A 15,769-nucleotide genomic window follows, 5' to 3' on the forward strand; every position below is an offset into this window, starting at 1 on the left:
GTCGCTGTTTGTGGCGGTGAGTAAGTTGCAACAAACGATTTTCGAGAGGCGTAAACAGGGACTCTGCCGGGAACCGATGGTCCGTTAATGGTATTGTCGCCGCGGCACTAAACCGAATTGAGCAGGTTTAACTCTCGCGACGATTTTCTGTCGCGAAATATCTGTCAAGCATGTTTAGGTGATTTTTAATCAGTGTGATTGCTTTTTTGTTTTGACGACTTCAGATGTTGAGAAAAAAGTGGCTGATTTTTTTCTGATTTGCCGAGTAAATTGAACGCTTTAGATTAAATTATTTTTTTAAATCTTGGTTTTTAGTTCCGCTACCACTAGAACTGTTTCAATTGGGGTAATTTTTGAAGGTCAGTCGGGTTTCAGCTTCAGAAAAAGACGCAGGATGGAAAAAAGTCTTGGTTAAGTTGCTGATTGCGGATGGATTCCGTCTGAATAAAACAAAAACAAGTGGCCATCATTGTCGAGGGCCTCAATCCGGTCCATTGTGTCCCGCCACAGGGAGAGTTTTGCTGATACGGGTTATTGCGGGTGCCGATTGAGTAAGCTCTAGAGTCAAAATAGGGGGATAGCGTCGCTATTTTTAGACCACGTTTTCCACTTTTTCTCATCGAAACCGACTACTTTATCGACTTCATTTTGCTGGGCGAGATAGGACGCCGTCTATTTTTAGACGATGACTCAGCACTTTTCCACTCTTGCGCTTAAAAAAACCAGGTGGCAGCACGATGTAACGCCACGTCCCTATGGGAAGGCCTAGCCACCAATTTGAAAATCAAAAGCGCTGTAATTGCCTTCTCCAAGTTAGACATCATGAAAAAGTCCATCTGGTTGATCGAATCCACGCTCACAGAACGATTTCCGGTAGATCCTTGTGATCGATTCCGTGCTCCGTGTAAGTCGCGGCGCGAGTCTTTTCGCAGCTCAACTGGCGACATTTCAGTTTGGTGCCGCGGCGAAATTTTGTTTTGGTTTTGCGTGTGACATTTGAGATACACTCAGAAAAGATCAACAGAAAATTGCTTCGCTAGATGAAAAGCACTCGCGCTGTTGTTTCGATTTATTTCAAAAACCACAATAAGAACAGCAACAAGGTTCTCCTATTTGATCTGTACAATTTATAAAATCGTGTTCTCTTTTCAGTGAAGTCTGCAGCAGCAAACTGGTTGCGCCAATTCATGGGATTCGCGTCGTTGAAAAGTTGATGTTCGATATAAAGGACCAGGAGTTGATAGCGAAAATGGCGATTGACAAGGCCGCCACAGCAGTTCCCACCCCATGTGTCGTGTCCCCAACAACTTGAATGAAGCCAGCCCCGTTCCTGGCAGAGTACCTCAGGCCCAAATAAAAGAGAAGTCGCACAAAGTTCAGTTATGTAATGTGAAAAAAAACAAGAATAATAAAAAAAACTAGATTTTTATTTTATTCCCAAGAATTTTACATTGCGTAGTATACATTTAAACCAATTGTGTTACACACAACTACTAGCAGTATTGGAACATGAGGCCGATTTACTATCGTTTCGAACCAATTCAAAACTTAGTTTCAAGATGCATTATTTCACAGACAACAGACGTTTGGGATCGATTCTTCCCTTGTGTAAATCATTGCTACAGTTTTTTTAGTTGTGGCAATCCGTTTGTGGCGCTGCAGTCGCTTTGTCCTGACACATTGCCCGCTGTCAAAATATCGCTTTCCGCCTACTGTCATTTTCCATTTTGTTTGTTTTCAACGTTTGTAATCGTTTGTTCTGGATGAAAAGTTGATTTCGGTCGATTTCAACCAAATCTCTCGCGCTTGCAGCTGCTTGACAAATGTGAGGCAACCAAAGTGGCCAACCTGGTTCCTGAACCGATTTTAGCCCCGACAGATTGTCGATTGTGTTCCTTGTCAGCATGATTCGCAAAATGACCTCTATGACGGGGCTACGCTTCTTGAACCTGGTGTCACTCATGGAAGAGGATGGGAAGGGGAAGGTGTGGGGGTGTTTGAGGATCGCTTGCACTGGAAATCCGATGGGGGAAACTGACGCACCGGGGAGAACATTCAAGATTCAGGCCTTTGGTATGGCGATTAGGGTTCGCCGGAAGTGGCGGCACTTGAAGGTGGGGTGGGTTTTGAGGGCGTTGAAGAGGTTGGTGTCTTGGAGGTGAGGGTTGAAGTGATCGTGGTAGCTGGTTTGTCGGTTCCGGAGATAATCTTCGGAATGCGGTCGTTTGGGGTCAAAACGTTTACGGGGTTGGCCGTGATAATAGCTCTTGCTGACGGCGCCGATGGCTTCCAGAATTTATCGGAATTAGTTCCGGATTGTTTCGTTTCTGGTTCCGGATCTTTTCTCCTCCAAGAAACGCTTGCCCATCCTCCCGATTTCCACCGGAGGGCTTTTGTAAATTTGATTTGGTTAACCGCGGTGGATTTTCTTGAAATAATTCGAACTGTCAAAAATCCACCAAAGCATCTACCGGTGGATACTTTTCTACCACAGATTTTTGTGCGATCAATGTGGTAGATGCTTTGGTGGATTTTTGACAGTTCGAATTATTTCAAGAAAATCCACCGCGGTTAACCAAATCAAATTAACAAAAGCCCTCGGGTCTCCTCCTTCTTTTTGCTCTCCTCTGTTGGTTTTGTTTATAAACACAACCAGCAAGAATTTGACAGCCTCAAGCGCGGCCTTGGTTGCTGTGTTTATAAAAGCATCAAACTAGACTATTTTTTTGATATCGATAAATACATGAAAAAAAACACCTATGTGCTCGTAAATCGTGTTAATTAACAATTAAAGTAGATTTACTATAGCATAAAAACATAATCTTTACCTGTTTACATTTATTTCGAAAAATTGAAATAATATATTTTTTAAATATTTCTGGGTGATGCATTTTCAAACAAACCTTCTCAGAAAACCATCATGGCTGCTTTAGAGAGTGGCAATAGGCTAACAGATGGCGCTAGTAGATTAGCAGGATGCGGCTGCCATGTTTTTACACACGAATTTCAAATTATTTTGTTCTAGTCGCTACGTCTGTTGTCTGTGATTATTTTACGAGATCAGATGTAAAAGACGAACATTTCCGGTCAGGTTCGCCGTCGAACCTGTAGTTGAACACCGGAATCTGTTTTTTTGTACCGGTGCCAGATGATTTGGGTAATCACAGGGCTTCTTTGGCAGGAGAAGCTTCTTTGGCGGGGCAGCATTTGTGCCCTTGCTTGTTCAGAAGTCGAGGTCTTAGATTTGTCCCGATGTGTGACAGAACGTTGATTGCCATCCACCATGGATGGCTAGACAGACTTCCGCTTCATCGTTTCCGAGTTCGTTTTCACCATCATAGTTCTCCAGAATCTCACGAAGCTGTGAAAATCGAAACAATCTTTTTGATGGAGGATTTTTTTGTTATTTTTTTTCCTCACCTGCTTTCTTGAAGAGCACAACACTTTCGATCTATTGACTGGAACATTCACGCCGCTAGAATCTGCATGGTAGAAACGGCACAACCAGCAAATTTATAAAACATTTGCGAAGGATGCTAAACTAACAGCAAAGGAAACGAAAAATGAAAAAGCCTTTGTTTTGACATTTCTTGGAAACAGCAGTTGCTGGTCGAAAGTTGCTTGGATATACCCACTGAGCATTGAACTGAAACTGAGGAGGATTTTTTTCAAACGTTCCCAAAGGGTAGATTAGTACCTGTGAATTGCCACCAGGTGTAATTTTGGCGTGGCGGTAGTGTCGCCAGCCCCAACAGCGGAGTGGCGTATCTATATAAGGCTTTCTAGTCACAAATTTACCAACACATTCAAAGTATGTTTACATGACAGCTGGACGTTTGTTTGCATCAGGTTTCCTATCTCTTTCTAGCAAAAGTTTTTTGTCAGGCGACTTCTACCTAGTTTTTTTTTGACTGGCTGCCCGATATGTCAGACAACATACTTCGCAGGGCTGTGACAGCTACAGCTCGATCATTGTTTGCATCAGGACACTGTGACGAGGAGTTCGTCATTTTTGAATTAAATTATATTTTTTTCACTGGGCCTAGAAAGCCTTATATATTTAGTCTATGAAATAAGTAAAATAAAGAAAATCGACGCCAACATTTCAAAAAGCATCATGTACAAACCACAGACAAACAGACGTGACTCTCCATACAAATTATTTTTGAAATCCATCGTCCTTCATCAAACCACCAAATCACGGCGACGCCAGCGCTGCCTGGTGAGCTTATGCCGAAGCGCAGCCCAAACACACCAATACAAACCCATTACTGTCATGTGTCATGTCAGTGTATGCGTGAGACAATCAAGCCTTAACGATTGTAAACATCAACAGCTGTTTCGAAATAATTTTGTTGTTGCTGATCATCAGTAACAAAATCAAAATAAATAAATCAAGACCGACGGCCGAAAATGACGGTGGGTCTGTTACACGGTCGGTTCCGTTTCCAATGGCAGAACCTCATGAGTCAAATCATGCGGCAGCACCTGCAGCGATGCAAGACAACACAATGACAGAGACCACACCACTGGTCCTCCCCGTTGCTTGCATGTTCCGTCTATGATTCCTCCTCCACCGAAAACATGAACCATTACACCTGACACCATCATTAAGAAGATATCCCGGTCATGAAAACACCAGTAGTGGCCGCCGGAATAGGAAAATCCAATTCAAAACTAACGGAATTGATCCCCACGGTGGGCGTTTGGAAACATCTGCGGGTAACGTGTCCACGGTACAATTAAGTTGCCAGCCAACAAAACCAAAAGGGCCGAATGAGACGAAAAAAGTCGCGAAGAGTGGCGCTCACGATCGACGCAATATCGTCAAAATGCCAAAAGGACGACCAGCAGCAGCAATCTGAGCAGCAGTCCACGAAGGATAAGCAGGTTGCTCCGAAGGAGATGACTCCACCACAGGATCCGGCTTTCTCCACAGTAGCGGGCGCCTCAGCAGCAGCCTCGACTTCGGCAGGCAGTGGAGCAGGTCTATCTGGTTAATAGTATGGTAAAAGGTATGCCCTCGCTAGTCAGCCGCTCATCTGACTCTGGCCGAAACTTCCCCAAATTTGACCCGCAAAGTCTGGATAGTGGATCACCGTTGGAATTTCTGAATTTCATAATATTTTTTGTTTTCATTTGCTGCCTCACACGTGCTCACGCTCAACTTAAAAAAAAAAACACGCATCACACACACTGAGAAAAGACGGACGAGCTGTCACGACAGCAGCGCCATCAGCGCCGGGTGAGTGGATGCCGAAACAAAATTGAAATTGAATTAACCGTTTTTGGAGGACGATGGTTCGGCACTCGAGTGTCCCGTCTGTTTGTCTGTGTACAAACCATGCGTTTTGAGAAAAACGCATTTGAAAGTTGAGCATTCATTTTCAATTCCCATTTTTATATAAAAGCAAAATAAGATGTTCTAATGATAACAAACGATGAAAAACGTTGCTTTTGTTGATACTTGATCATCCATATTGTGAAAGCAGACAAAAATCAAAATACGAGCGCAACCTGTCAAAGCCTGTTGCGCCACGGGCTGATGTACACGCTTACGACAAACCACTCAATTTTTGTATGGCGCAACAGATTTTTTGCGGAACAGAAGAGATGCGCACTTCGGTTTGGTGGTGCGCGGATAATATTCAATAAAACATTATTTCCGTAATTTTGTTTGAGAAAAACAAACATAACTTCTTTTGAAATCACCAACTTCGATATCACCCTGCTGTCATTGAGGGGGGCGCTTTGTTATGATTCGTTTTTCTTCGCCGAATGTACATGGCGCTTTGTTCATGTTGCTTTTTTTTCGTCACGAGGTTCATGTAGTCTTTTGTTTGACAGGTTGACAGGGCTATATAAACAGGGAAAGCTGATGGCAGAGATTTTGTTTATGTTACTTTATTTAAAATCATGATTAAACGGACTTTACTGAAGTAACTTTTGCTCATTTTTGGTGGTGGAGAGGTAGCTTATTAGGAGTACTTTCAGAATATGCAATAACTCAGAAAGTGTCAAAATGTACATGATGCCTTTTAAAATGTTACCGTCGAATTATAATTATAATTATATATGCGTTGATTCATGTCTAAGAATCTAGAACCTAGAAATGCTAAAAATTCATATTGTGGTTTCGGAAATAAATCAAATTTTCGCGGTGACTTATCTGAAACTACGCTTCGCAAACATATCAACTCTCGAGTCAACTCTATTTCTGAGTGCAACGACTTTTTGTCTTGAACGTGAGGTTAAACGTCACTGAAAAAAAAACTTTTTGTCACTCTGCAACCACTTTTTCTTTCCGCATTTTCTGTCAAACTTAATAGTACCAGTCCGGCAGATTCTCAATTTGGTTTGTTTTGATTGATGTTATTGTTTAGCCCTTTTGTTTTTTGCTTGTAAAAAACAACGTAGTTTCGGAATTTTGAGATGTTGAAGGGTGTTTTATAAACAGTTTTGTTCGCTTTACATATCAAGCAAAACAATGTAAATGGGCCAATGTCGAAGTGTAAACAAAGAGTCTATCCTGCTCACGTCAGCTGATGTTTACATTAGAAACGAGTAGGATAGACTCTTTGTTTACACTTCGACATTGGCCCATTTACATTGTTTTGCTAGATATGATTCTGATGAAAACTCAGTTTGTTTACATCTAAGGGTTTCGCCCTTTTGAAAAGTTGTTACTGAATTATCGATTCCAGCACGAGCGATTGTGCGAATCGCGCTTGGAATCGCGGCTAAATCGTGGGCTCATCTCGGGAGTATCATTCCCCTCGATTTTTCCCATAAATTACTGGCTACAAAATATTTACGACAAAGTTTGACTATTTTTGCCTCGATTTTTGCAATCCCTTCAAATTTAATTGCCATTGAAAATAAAATATATTGATTATTAATAGAGCCATCTACGTGCGCATGTATTGCGTACACTCAAACCCCGATGGTTGTCAAACGAACGGGGTCACTTTTTAGTTTGACACCTCTTTTACACGGAGTTCACACACACTACCAAACGTTTGTTTTGATAGTGTGCGTGAGCGCCGTATAAAAAGTGACAGTTCGTCACTTTTTAGTTTGACTTTGACCAATCAGCAGGGTACAAACTAAAAAAGTGTCACGAAAAGAAAGTGAGGTTAAATTTTGTCCGGCCAGCAGAATCAAATGGTGCGCTAGTGTGTGTACGCGAAACGTCATAAAGCTCTATTCACCCAATTTTGCGTGAAATGCACTAAAATCTGACAGATGCCCTATTTACTCATTTCTGAGAAGATTCGGTTTTGACGAAAACTGAATGATTTTGAACGTGCAGGTGGGATACAAAATTTTTGGTCTTGTGCACGTCTAGAGTTATCTACTTGCGCATTTATTGCGTGTTTGTACACGAAGGGTTTTTAGGTTAAACTTTTCATACGATTTTTTGAGTTCAGGTACTACAACCATAAAAATCGTCATATAAGGCTTTCTAGTCAGAAATTTACCAACACATTCAAAGTATGTTTACATTACAGCTGGACGTTTGTTTGCATCAGGTTTCCTATCTCTTTCTAGCAAAAGTTTTTTGTCAGGCGACTTCTAGCTGGTTTTTTTGACTGGCCGCCCGATATGTCAGCCAACATACTTCGCAGGGCTGTGACAGCTCGAGCTCGATCATTGTTTGCATCAGGACACTGTGACGAGAAGTTCGTCATTTTTGGGTTAAATTATATTTTTTTCACTGGGCCTAGAAAGCCTTATGGGTTGAACTGAAAAAATCGTATGAAAAGTGTGATTTGGAACTCAAAAAGTCATGATTTTTGGTAAGGGTGTGGGAGGGGAGCCTATTAATAGAGCTTTATGACGTTTCGCGTACACACACTAGCGCACCATTTGATTTTGCTGGGCGGACAAAATTTAACCTCAATCTTTTTCGTGTACGTACACGCAATACATGCGCACGTAGATAACTCTATTGTGCCAAAATGGTTGAACTCTTTTTGTTGTAATTCTGATTTTCATTGTATACACGTATACGCATGTGTATGCATTTTGAGTTCGATATTTTCGATAACGGATCGATATTTCGACGTTTTTTTTTTTTTGCGCGCGCCATCCATCTGTCAAAACAAAATCAAAACAAAACTGAAATTCCGGCACGTGTCCGCCCGCGGCCTGAGAAATTAAAACAGCCGATTGGGTTGCATTTTGTTCCGTTTGTGAAAACAACTACCGAGAGTAAACATGAGCTCGAACCCGTCGCCGGAACAATCGCTGGACAAGCAGCCCCCAGCGCCGCAACAGCAACAACAACCAGTTCCGCCTTCCAACATCCACGCCGGCTTCGATCCGCACTCGGGCCAGAGCTGGCTGTTTCCGGTGGACTTTGTGACGCCGGACTATCTGCCGCTGATCGTGGAGAAGACGCTGTACCACAACTCGCTGGTGATCCTGCCGAACCGGTTCGAGGTTTCGTTCGTGGCGGCGGTCGTGATGCACAACGTTTACCGCTGGTACCCGTTCGGGAAGGTCGTGTTTATCTGTTCGAACCGGAAGGCCACCCAGGACCAGCGGGCGGCCTGCGATCGGCTGATGAAGTTTGTGCCGTCGGATGTGGTGGACATGGCGCTGAAGCCGCATGAACGGGTTCGCAACTGGGCCACGAAGAGGGCGTTTTTTATAACGTCGCACACGATGGCCGGGGAGATGGCCCGTCAGGAGGCGGAACGGGTTGGAATGCGGAAGATTAAGCTGGTTGTGATTGAGGACCCGCAGCTGGACGTGCGAGCGCACTCGGCGATTATTCAGAAGCTGACGGAGATGGGGGCTAACTTCCGGGTGCTTTGCGTGACGACCACGCACGGGAAAACGGTGGAACCGGCCCAGCTTAAGCAGTGGCACATTTCGAACATTGAACTGCAGTGGGGCAATCCGCAGGAGAAGCCTGACGAGTGGCTGATGAACAAGAAGGAGATCAGCAACATTGTGACGGTGCTCGGGGCGGTGATGGACGGTTTGCTGGCGGAACTGCAGCTGCTGACCCAGCGGTACCTGGCCAACCTGCACGCCTGCAAGCAGATCGCCAACACGAGCCTCTTCGAGACCATCACGGCGGACCACATCCGGCAGGAACGAACCCGCTACGAGCTGTCCGTGCTGACCGGGGTGGTGCGGAAGAATCACTTCGAAGTCATGCGCAACTTCCACATGGCCGAGAAGCTGGTGCTGGCCCACCGGATCCTGGCCCGGGACGGTGTCGTTGCGCTGATGGACTACTTTCACCTGCAGAACGATGCGCTGGGTCAGGCGGACAGCGAGCTGACGGCGTTCCTGCACAAGGTCCGGCAGGGCGTCTACACCGCGCCGCATCCCAAGTTTACCACGTTGGACAACTTTTTGCGGGAGTTCTTCCAGGTATGGGTTCGTAGGTGGCACCATGAGACTTTCTAATGTTCTTGCTCTCAATCGTTTTCACAACAGCAACGCACGGCTGTGGTGGCGGCGGCCCTCCGAATCCTGATCGTGGTCGAACGCACCGACGCGGTCCTGCTCGTGAACCGCATCCTCAAGAACATTCCGGAATCGAAGCACCGCTGCCTGATTGGTAAGTGTTGCTAGGCTACAGAAAAAGAGACTGTTTATTACGTCCGACTTGTTGGCATGGCCTACTATACAATAAACTGATTCCTCACACCTTCCAGACAGCAACTTCGCCAGCTACGTGGACCAGTTCCGCACCGGCGAACTGAACGTGCTGGTCGTCCCGGTCGAGATCGAACCGTCCATCGAGCTGGGCCACACCGATCTGGTCGTGCTGTTCAACATCACCGACCACCCCCTTGAATTCCTCTGCCACATTGCGCGCACCCGGGGCGGCCAACCGGGCGCCATCGTAACCATGACCACCGAAGGCCCCGAACAGGAGGAAATCACCGAAATCATCAACAACCGGCGGATGCACTACTACGAAAATCGCGACATTCTCCCCATCGGCGTCGACCTGTCCGACAGCATGGTCCGCGGCTCGCCCGCACTGATTCCGCCCGGCTTCCAGCCCAAGGGACGCCACGTGCTGTTCAACCGGCAGGCGACGACGGTCGTCGAGGCGACCTCTTCCACCACCTCACCCTCCCCCACCCTGTTGCCCATCTCGCCGCAGTTGGTCGTGGCGGAGAAGCGGCGCGTGCTCGAAGTCCTCTCGGACAGTCCGGCCACGTACGACGCCATCAACGGGTGCACCTACTACCAGGTGATGCAAGTGCCCAGCCAGCCGTCGCTGGTGCGAACGCCCGGGGACAAACAGGAAGCCGAGGGGACCAAGTCCCCGGGAGGAGGGCAGTGACTGTGTTTTTTTTGTTTTGTTACTATTTTTTAGAGAAAAGTTTTCTGTTAAGTTTTTTTTTTTTGCCGCCCAACCTGACTGTACTCCAAGTTTGGGAGTATTCGATGTCTAAAATTTAAATTTAAATAGAAAACACCACGAAGGATGTTTTTTCGAAACTGCTGACAAAGTGTACTATTTTTCTGGACGGTTGTGAAATAAAATAGTAGTTTTTCATGAATACAAGATTATTCTCTACCTTAATATCCGACTTCGTCTTCTTGTCGTACAAGCGGTATGCATTGGTGTGCTCTTCGTAGCCATTCAGCGGCTTTCTTGTCCCATTTGTGGCGCTTTTGCTTCGGTGCGTGGGCCAAACACTCGTACGTTTGACATGTCCGGCTTGCGACCTGACCACGCTTCTTCCGGAGTCATCTCGATCAGGCTATTGAATCGGTAGATGTTGGCCCCCGTGTTTTCCAGCTTCTCGAACAGCTCTTCCATCTCCGCCAGGTACTCTCGCATGTCTCCGCCTTCCGACAAATCCAGTTTGGACAGTTTCTTGATCAGCGACACCTTTCCCACCGATGATTCCTGGCTGTGCCACTTTTTTAACACTCCCCACGCTTCCTGGGCAGTCGTCGCATCCTTTATCAGCCTCAGTTGAGAATCTTCCACCAAGTATCCAATCGTCTGCAGTGCCAACTCGTTTTTATCAATCCACTCGACGGACCGCTCCTTCATCGGCGGAACCACTCCTGTTACATACTTCCACAAACCTTCGCGAGTGAGGAGCTGCCTGGCCCGCTGCTTCCATGTAAAGGCAGTAGGTCTTGTAGGTTCGAGTGATAGACAACGAATGAATAGTTTTATTGCTGCACTCCAAGTCATAGCCTATTCTAATTAATAATTAATTCAACGGTTGCTTCGCCAACATCCCCTCTCAACCGTGAATTCCGAGAGCCTTCCGTGCTTCAAGAAATTTTGAAACAGCTACCGGTTTCGTGAACACGTCCGCCTTCTGCGCCTCCGTTGCGACGTGCTCCAGCTTGATCAGCTTCTCCTCGACGTTCTCGCGCACAAAGTGGTGCCGAATATCGATGTGCTTGCTTCGGGGCGAGTAGCCGATCTCCTTCTCCGCCAGGTGCACCGCGCTCATGTTGTCACAGTGGATCGTGACCGGTTGAGCGACACCAAACAGCTCCTTCAGCAATCCGCGCCACCACAGTGCCTCTTGAGTAGCAGCTGAGACGGCCATGTACTCCGCTTCCATCGTCGATAGCGCCACCGTGGTCTGCTTCCTGCAGCTCCATGAGATCGAACCACCAGCCTCCATGTAGACGTAGCCAGTGATCGATCGACGGGTCTCGGGATCATTTCCCCAGTCCGCATCGCTGTATCCGACGAAGCCCTGGTCTCCGTGCTTCGAGTAGGTCAGCTTCATCGTCTTGGTCCCCTTCAGATACCGCAGCACTCGCTTGGCCGCAATCCAGTGTGCCTTCCCTGGGTTGCTGCTGAACTGGCTGACCGCGTTCACCGCGTAGCAGATATCTGGCCGGGTTGATAGCGCCAAATACTGTAGTCCGCCTACCAGTTCACGGAACGGAACTTTCGCCATTTGCTCCCGTTCCTCGACAGTGCTCGGGCACATCTCCTTGGTCAGCTTCTGAGTCGGATCAGCAGGTGTCGAGACGGCATTACAGTCGGCCACGTTGAATCGCTGCAGCAACTCGTTGATGTACTGCTCCTGGTCCAACATCACCTTGCCGTCGCCTCTGGTCACTCGCATGCCAAGAACTTTGCTCGCCATGTCCAAGTCTTTCATCCGGAATCGCGCCATCAGGTCCTTCTTCAGCTTGGTCACCCACTGCTGGTTGTTCGAGAACACCAACAAATCGTCCACGTATACGGCAACGATAAGGACCGTGTTGCCCTCCAGCTTGAAGTAGACGCACGTGTCGTACGCCGAACGCTTCAGCCCAGTTCGCTTCAGCTCGGCATCCAGCTTCTGGTTCCATACCCAGCTGGCTTGTTTCAGACCGTACAGCGCCTTCCGCAGCTTGCAGACTTTCGTGGGGGCACCTGATTCCGTGAATCCTTCCGGCTGCTCCATGTAAATCTCCTCTTCTCCCAGGTCACCCTGCAGGAACGCCGTCACTGCATCCATCTGGTGCACCTTGAGATCCAACTTGGCAGCCAACGACATCAAGTATCGGACGGTAGCGTACCGGACTACAGGTGAGAACGTCTCACTGTAGTCGACGCCTTTGATCTGCGAATAGCCCTTGATCACCAAGCGGGCTTTGTAGCGCTCAACAGATCCATCCGAGTTCGTCTTGAGTTTGTAGACCCATTTGCAGCGTAGAGCTTTCCTCCCCTTCGGCAGATCGGTTAGTTCCCACGTCCGATTCTCCACCAGCGCTCCGAACTCCGCTTGCATCGCACGTTTCCACTGGTCGCTGTCGTCTCGAGCAATCGCCTCACGGTACGTGTCAGGCTCGACCATCATCAGGGTGGAACGGTTCTGTCTGGGTTGGGAATCTTTTTCAGGTAGGCAGGGTTGTTACGGACGGCGCGGATCGCGCGGATGGCGCGTTTCGCGCGGATAGCGCGGATCTGGCGCGGATTTGCTGGCTAATTTTGCTCAGGCGCGGATTTCGCGCTGATGGCAATTTTGATAAAGAAATTAATTGAGAGAGATAGAATCAGGAATAACGATGATTTGTTTTTTCCTTTGAGTGCAATATATTTTTTATTAATTGAATTTTCTTCTGTTTGTTTGTATTTTATTAGTACGAAACGTCGAAAAATTAAGATGAAGATTATGTAGAAATTATTTTTTATATGTTTCTAGTCATTTCTTAACATCTCCGGCTCTGAATGTTTAATTTCTTTTGAGTTTTGAGTAATGATTTTTAACCTTATTTATTTTTAATTTTATACTGGATTTATTCAATTTTTAATGTTGTAAATCAAATATTAAAAACTTTTCCCGAAGATATAGACATTAGAATGTGTAACAAAAACTATTATTGGGGCTTTTTCTGGTGGATGCCAAATATGAGCTTGATTGAACGTAACAGAAGCTGGCCTCCACTTTCGAATTTTAGATGGAATTAAACGTAGAATATTTTTCTTAATTTAAACATTCTTGGCGAAAATAAAAAGATCACAACATTCCAAATTCAAAGCTTCAGAAATTAAAAAATTTGAAACTTTTTTTTTCAAATAGTTGTTTTAACAACAAAAATCAAAATACATATTAAAATTCAAAAATTGTAATTAAAAAAATCTAAAACTTCAAAATTCAAATTTTAGAAATCTGAGATTCAAAATATCTAAATTTTGAAGATTAAATTATTAATTTCCAAAATTTTATAATTTTTAAATCCTTAAATTCTTAAATTCTTAAATTCTTAAATTCTTAAATTCTTAAATTCTTAAATTCTTAAATTCTTAAATTCTTAAATTCTTAAATTCTTAAATTCTTAAATTCTTAAATTCTTAAATTCTTAAATTCTTAAATTCTTAAATTCTTAAATTCTTAAATTCTTAAATTCTTAAATTCTTAAATTCTTAAATTCTTAAATTCTTAAATTCTTAAATTCTTAAATTCTTAAATTCTTAAATTCTTAAATTCTTAAATTCTTAAATTCTTAAATTCTTAAATTCTTAAATTCTTAAATTCTTAAATTCTTAAATTCTTAAATTCTTAAATTCTTAAATTCTTAAATTCTTAAATTCTTAAATTCTTAAATTCTTAAATTCTTAAATTCTTAAATTCTTAAATTCTTAAATTCTTAAATTCTTAAATTCTTAAATTCTTAAATTCTTAAATTCTTAAATTCTTAAATTCTTAAATTCTTAAATTCTTAAATTCTTAAATTCTTAAATTCTTAAATTCTTAAATTCTTAAATTCTTAAATTCTTAAATTCTTAACGGTGCACATCAACCAGAGCTTTTGCACCAAGATTTTTGTTACAGATATTTTAGTATTTTCAAAACTACGAGAACTATCGAAATATTTTTTTATTCTTCCCTAAAGTAGTGTCCATAAAGTAATTTACAACAAAGTATGATTAGTTTTACAATTCCGTTATTGCAGGATTGGGTCCGTAAGTTTGACAATTTTGGAATAAGAAGACAGCAACTTCCTTCGTTGCTGTGCACCCTTAAATCCTTAAATTTTTAAATTCTTGAATGCCAGATTTTGAAATTATGAAAAGACAATATTTTAAATATCGGAAATTAAATTTCTTTCGTAGTGATATTTTAGCGAGAATTCTAGATTAAAAACTGTATATAAAATCGTAGATTTTGAATTTTTGGACTTTCTAAATTTAAAATTTTATAATATTAAAATTTTAAATTTTGATTTAATTTTGAGCCTATATTTTTGAAGTTAAATTTTTAGGTTTTTAATATATTGTATTTTTTATTTTGATGTTTTTTTTTCATGACCCTTGCCTTGACCGTCTCTTGATGTATTTTTAAAAATTGATTTATTGCTTTCATTCTTTTGGAGCCATAGAACGAGTTTTTTTTTATCAAATTCTTTCTGTATAAGTTTTTCTTCATAAAAAAATTTAATTTCTTAAATAATGGTCGCGATATTTTTTTATATAGCGCGGATTTCGCGCGGTTTTGGAATTTAGGTCGGCGCGGATTTGGCGCGGATTTTTTTTCGACTCTCCCGTAACAACCCTGGGTAGGGTACTGCACACATAATCTTTATACTTGCCTGGGGGCACGTGCTCCCTACCACTGCGCCTTACCAACACTTGTGGGTCCTCTGGTTGTGGAGGGAGCACCAACGGTTCTTCCTCCACCTCAACCAGCGAATCGGCATCGCCTTCGACCGACTCGTAATCGCTGAAGTCCGACTCGTCTTCTTCGAGCTCAGCTTCATCTTCAACGGCTGGACCGACCTCGATACTTGGCACGATCAGCTCCATTTCTTCATTTCCGACCGCATGCTCCGTCAAAGCAACGTCGGTCCCGGTTGACTTCTCGTCCAGGAAGATGACGTCTCGGCTTGCCACGACGGACTTCGTCCTCTGGCTGTAGACCCTGTACGCCTTCGAGTTGTCGCTGTAGCCGACGAAAATGCAAGGTTCCGACTTCTTGTCCCACTTTCGTCGTCGCTCCTTCGGTACGTGCGCCATACACTTGGTCCCGAACACGCGGAGATGCGACAGATCCGGTCGCTTGCCCGTGAACTTCTCCTCCGGTGTCACCGACAGTCCCTTCGCCGGTGATCGGTTGATCACGTGCGACGCAGTTGCCACTGCTTCCGCCCAAAATCTCTTGTCCAGGCCAGCGTCGAACAGCATGCTTCTCGCTCTCTCGACGTACGTGCGGTTGCGTCTCTCAGCCAGACCGTTCTGTTCCGGATTGTACGGAACGGTCTTCTCGTGGTGGATACCAGACTTGCGCAGGAACTCTTCCATCTCGCGGTTCACGTACTCACG

The 15,769-nt window shown here is 44.3% G+C and overlaps 1 protein-coding gene across 1 annotated transcript; it reads left to right on the forward strand.

Annotated features, from left to right (window-relative positions):
* The first annotated feature begins 8,160 nt into the window (after positions 1-8,160).
* Positions 8,161-10,527, forward strand: LOC120413360 (uncharacterized). Its single transcript, XM_039574145.2, has 3 exons — positions 8,161-9,390; positions 9,457-9,580; positions 9,678-10,527. Exons 1-3 carry the CDS (start codon positions 8,221-8,223, stop codon positions 10,316-10,318), a joined length of 1,935 nt encoding a protein of 644 aa, XP_039430079.1. The 5' UTR covers positions 8,161-8,220; the 3' UTR covers positions 10,319-10,527.
* The last annotated feature ends 5,242 nt before the right edge of the window (positions 10,528-15,769 follow it).

Source organism: Culex pipiens, chromosome 1 (assembly GCF_016801865.2).
Source record: "Culex pipiens pallens isolate TS chromosome 1, TS_CPP_V2, whole genome shotgun sequence".
Taxonomy (NCBI): domain Eukaryota; kingdom Metazoa; phylum Arthropoda; class Insecta; order Diptera; family Culicidae; genus Culex; species Culex pipiens.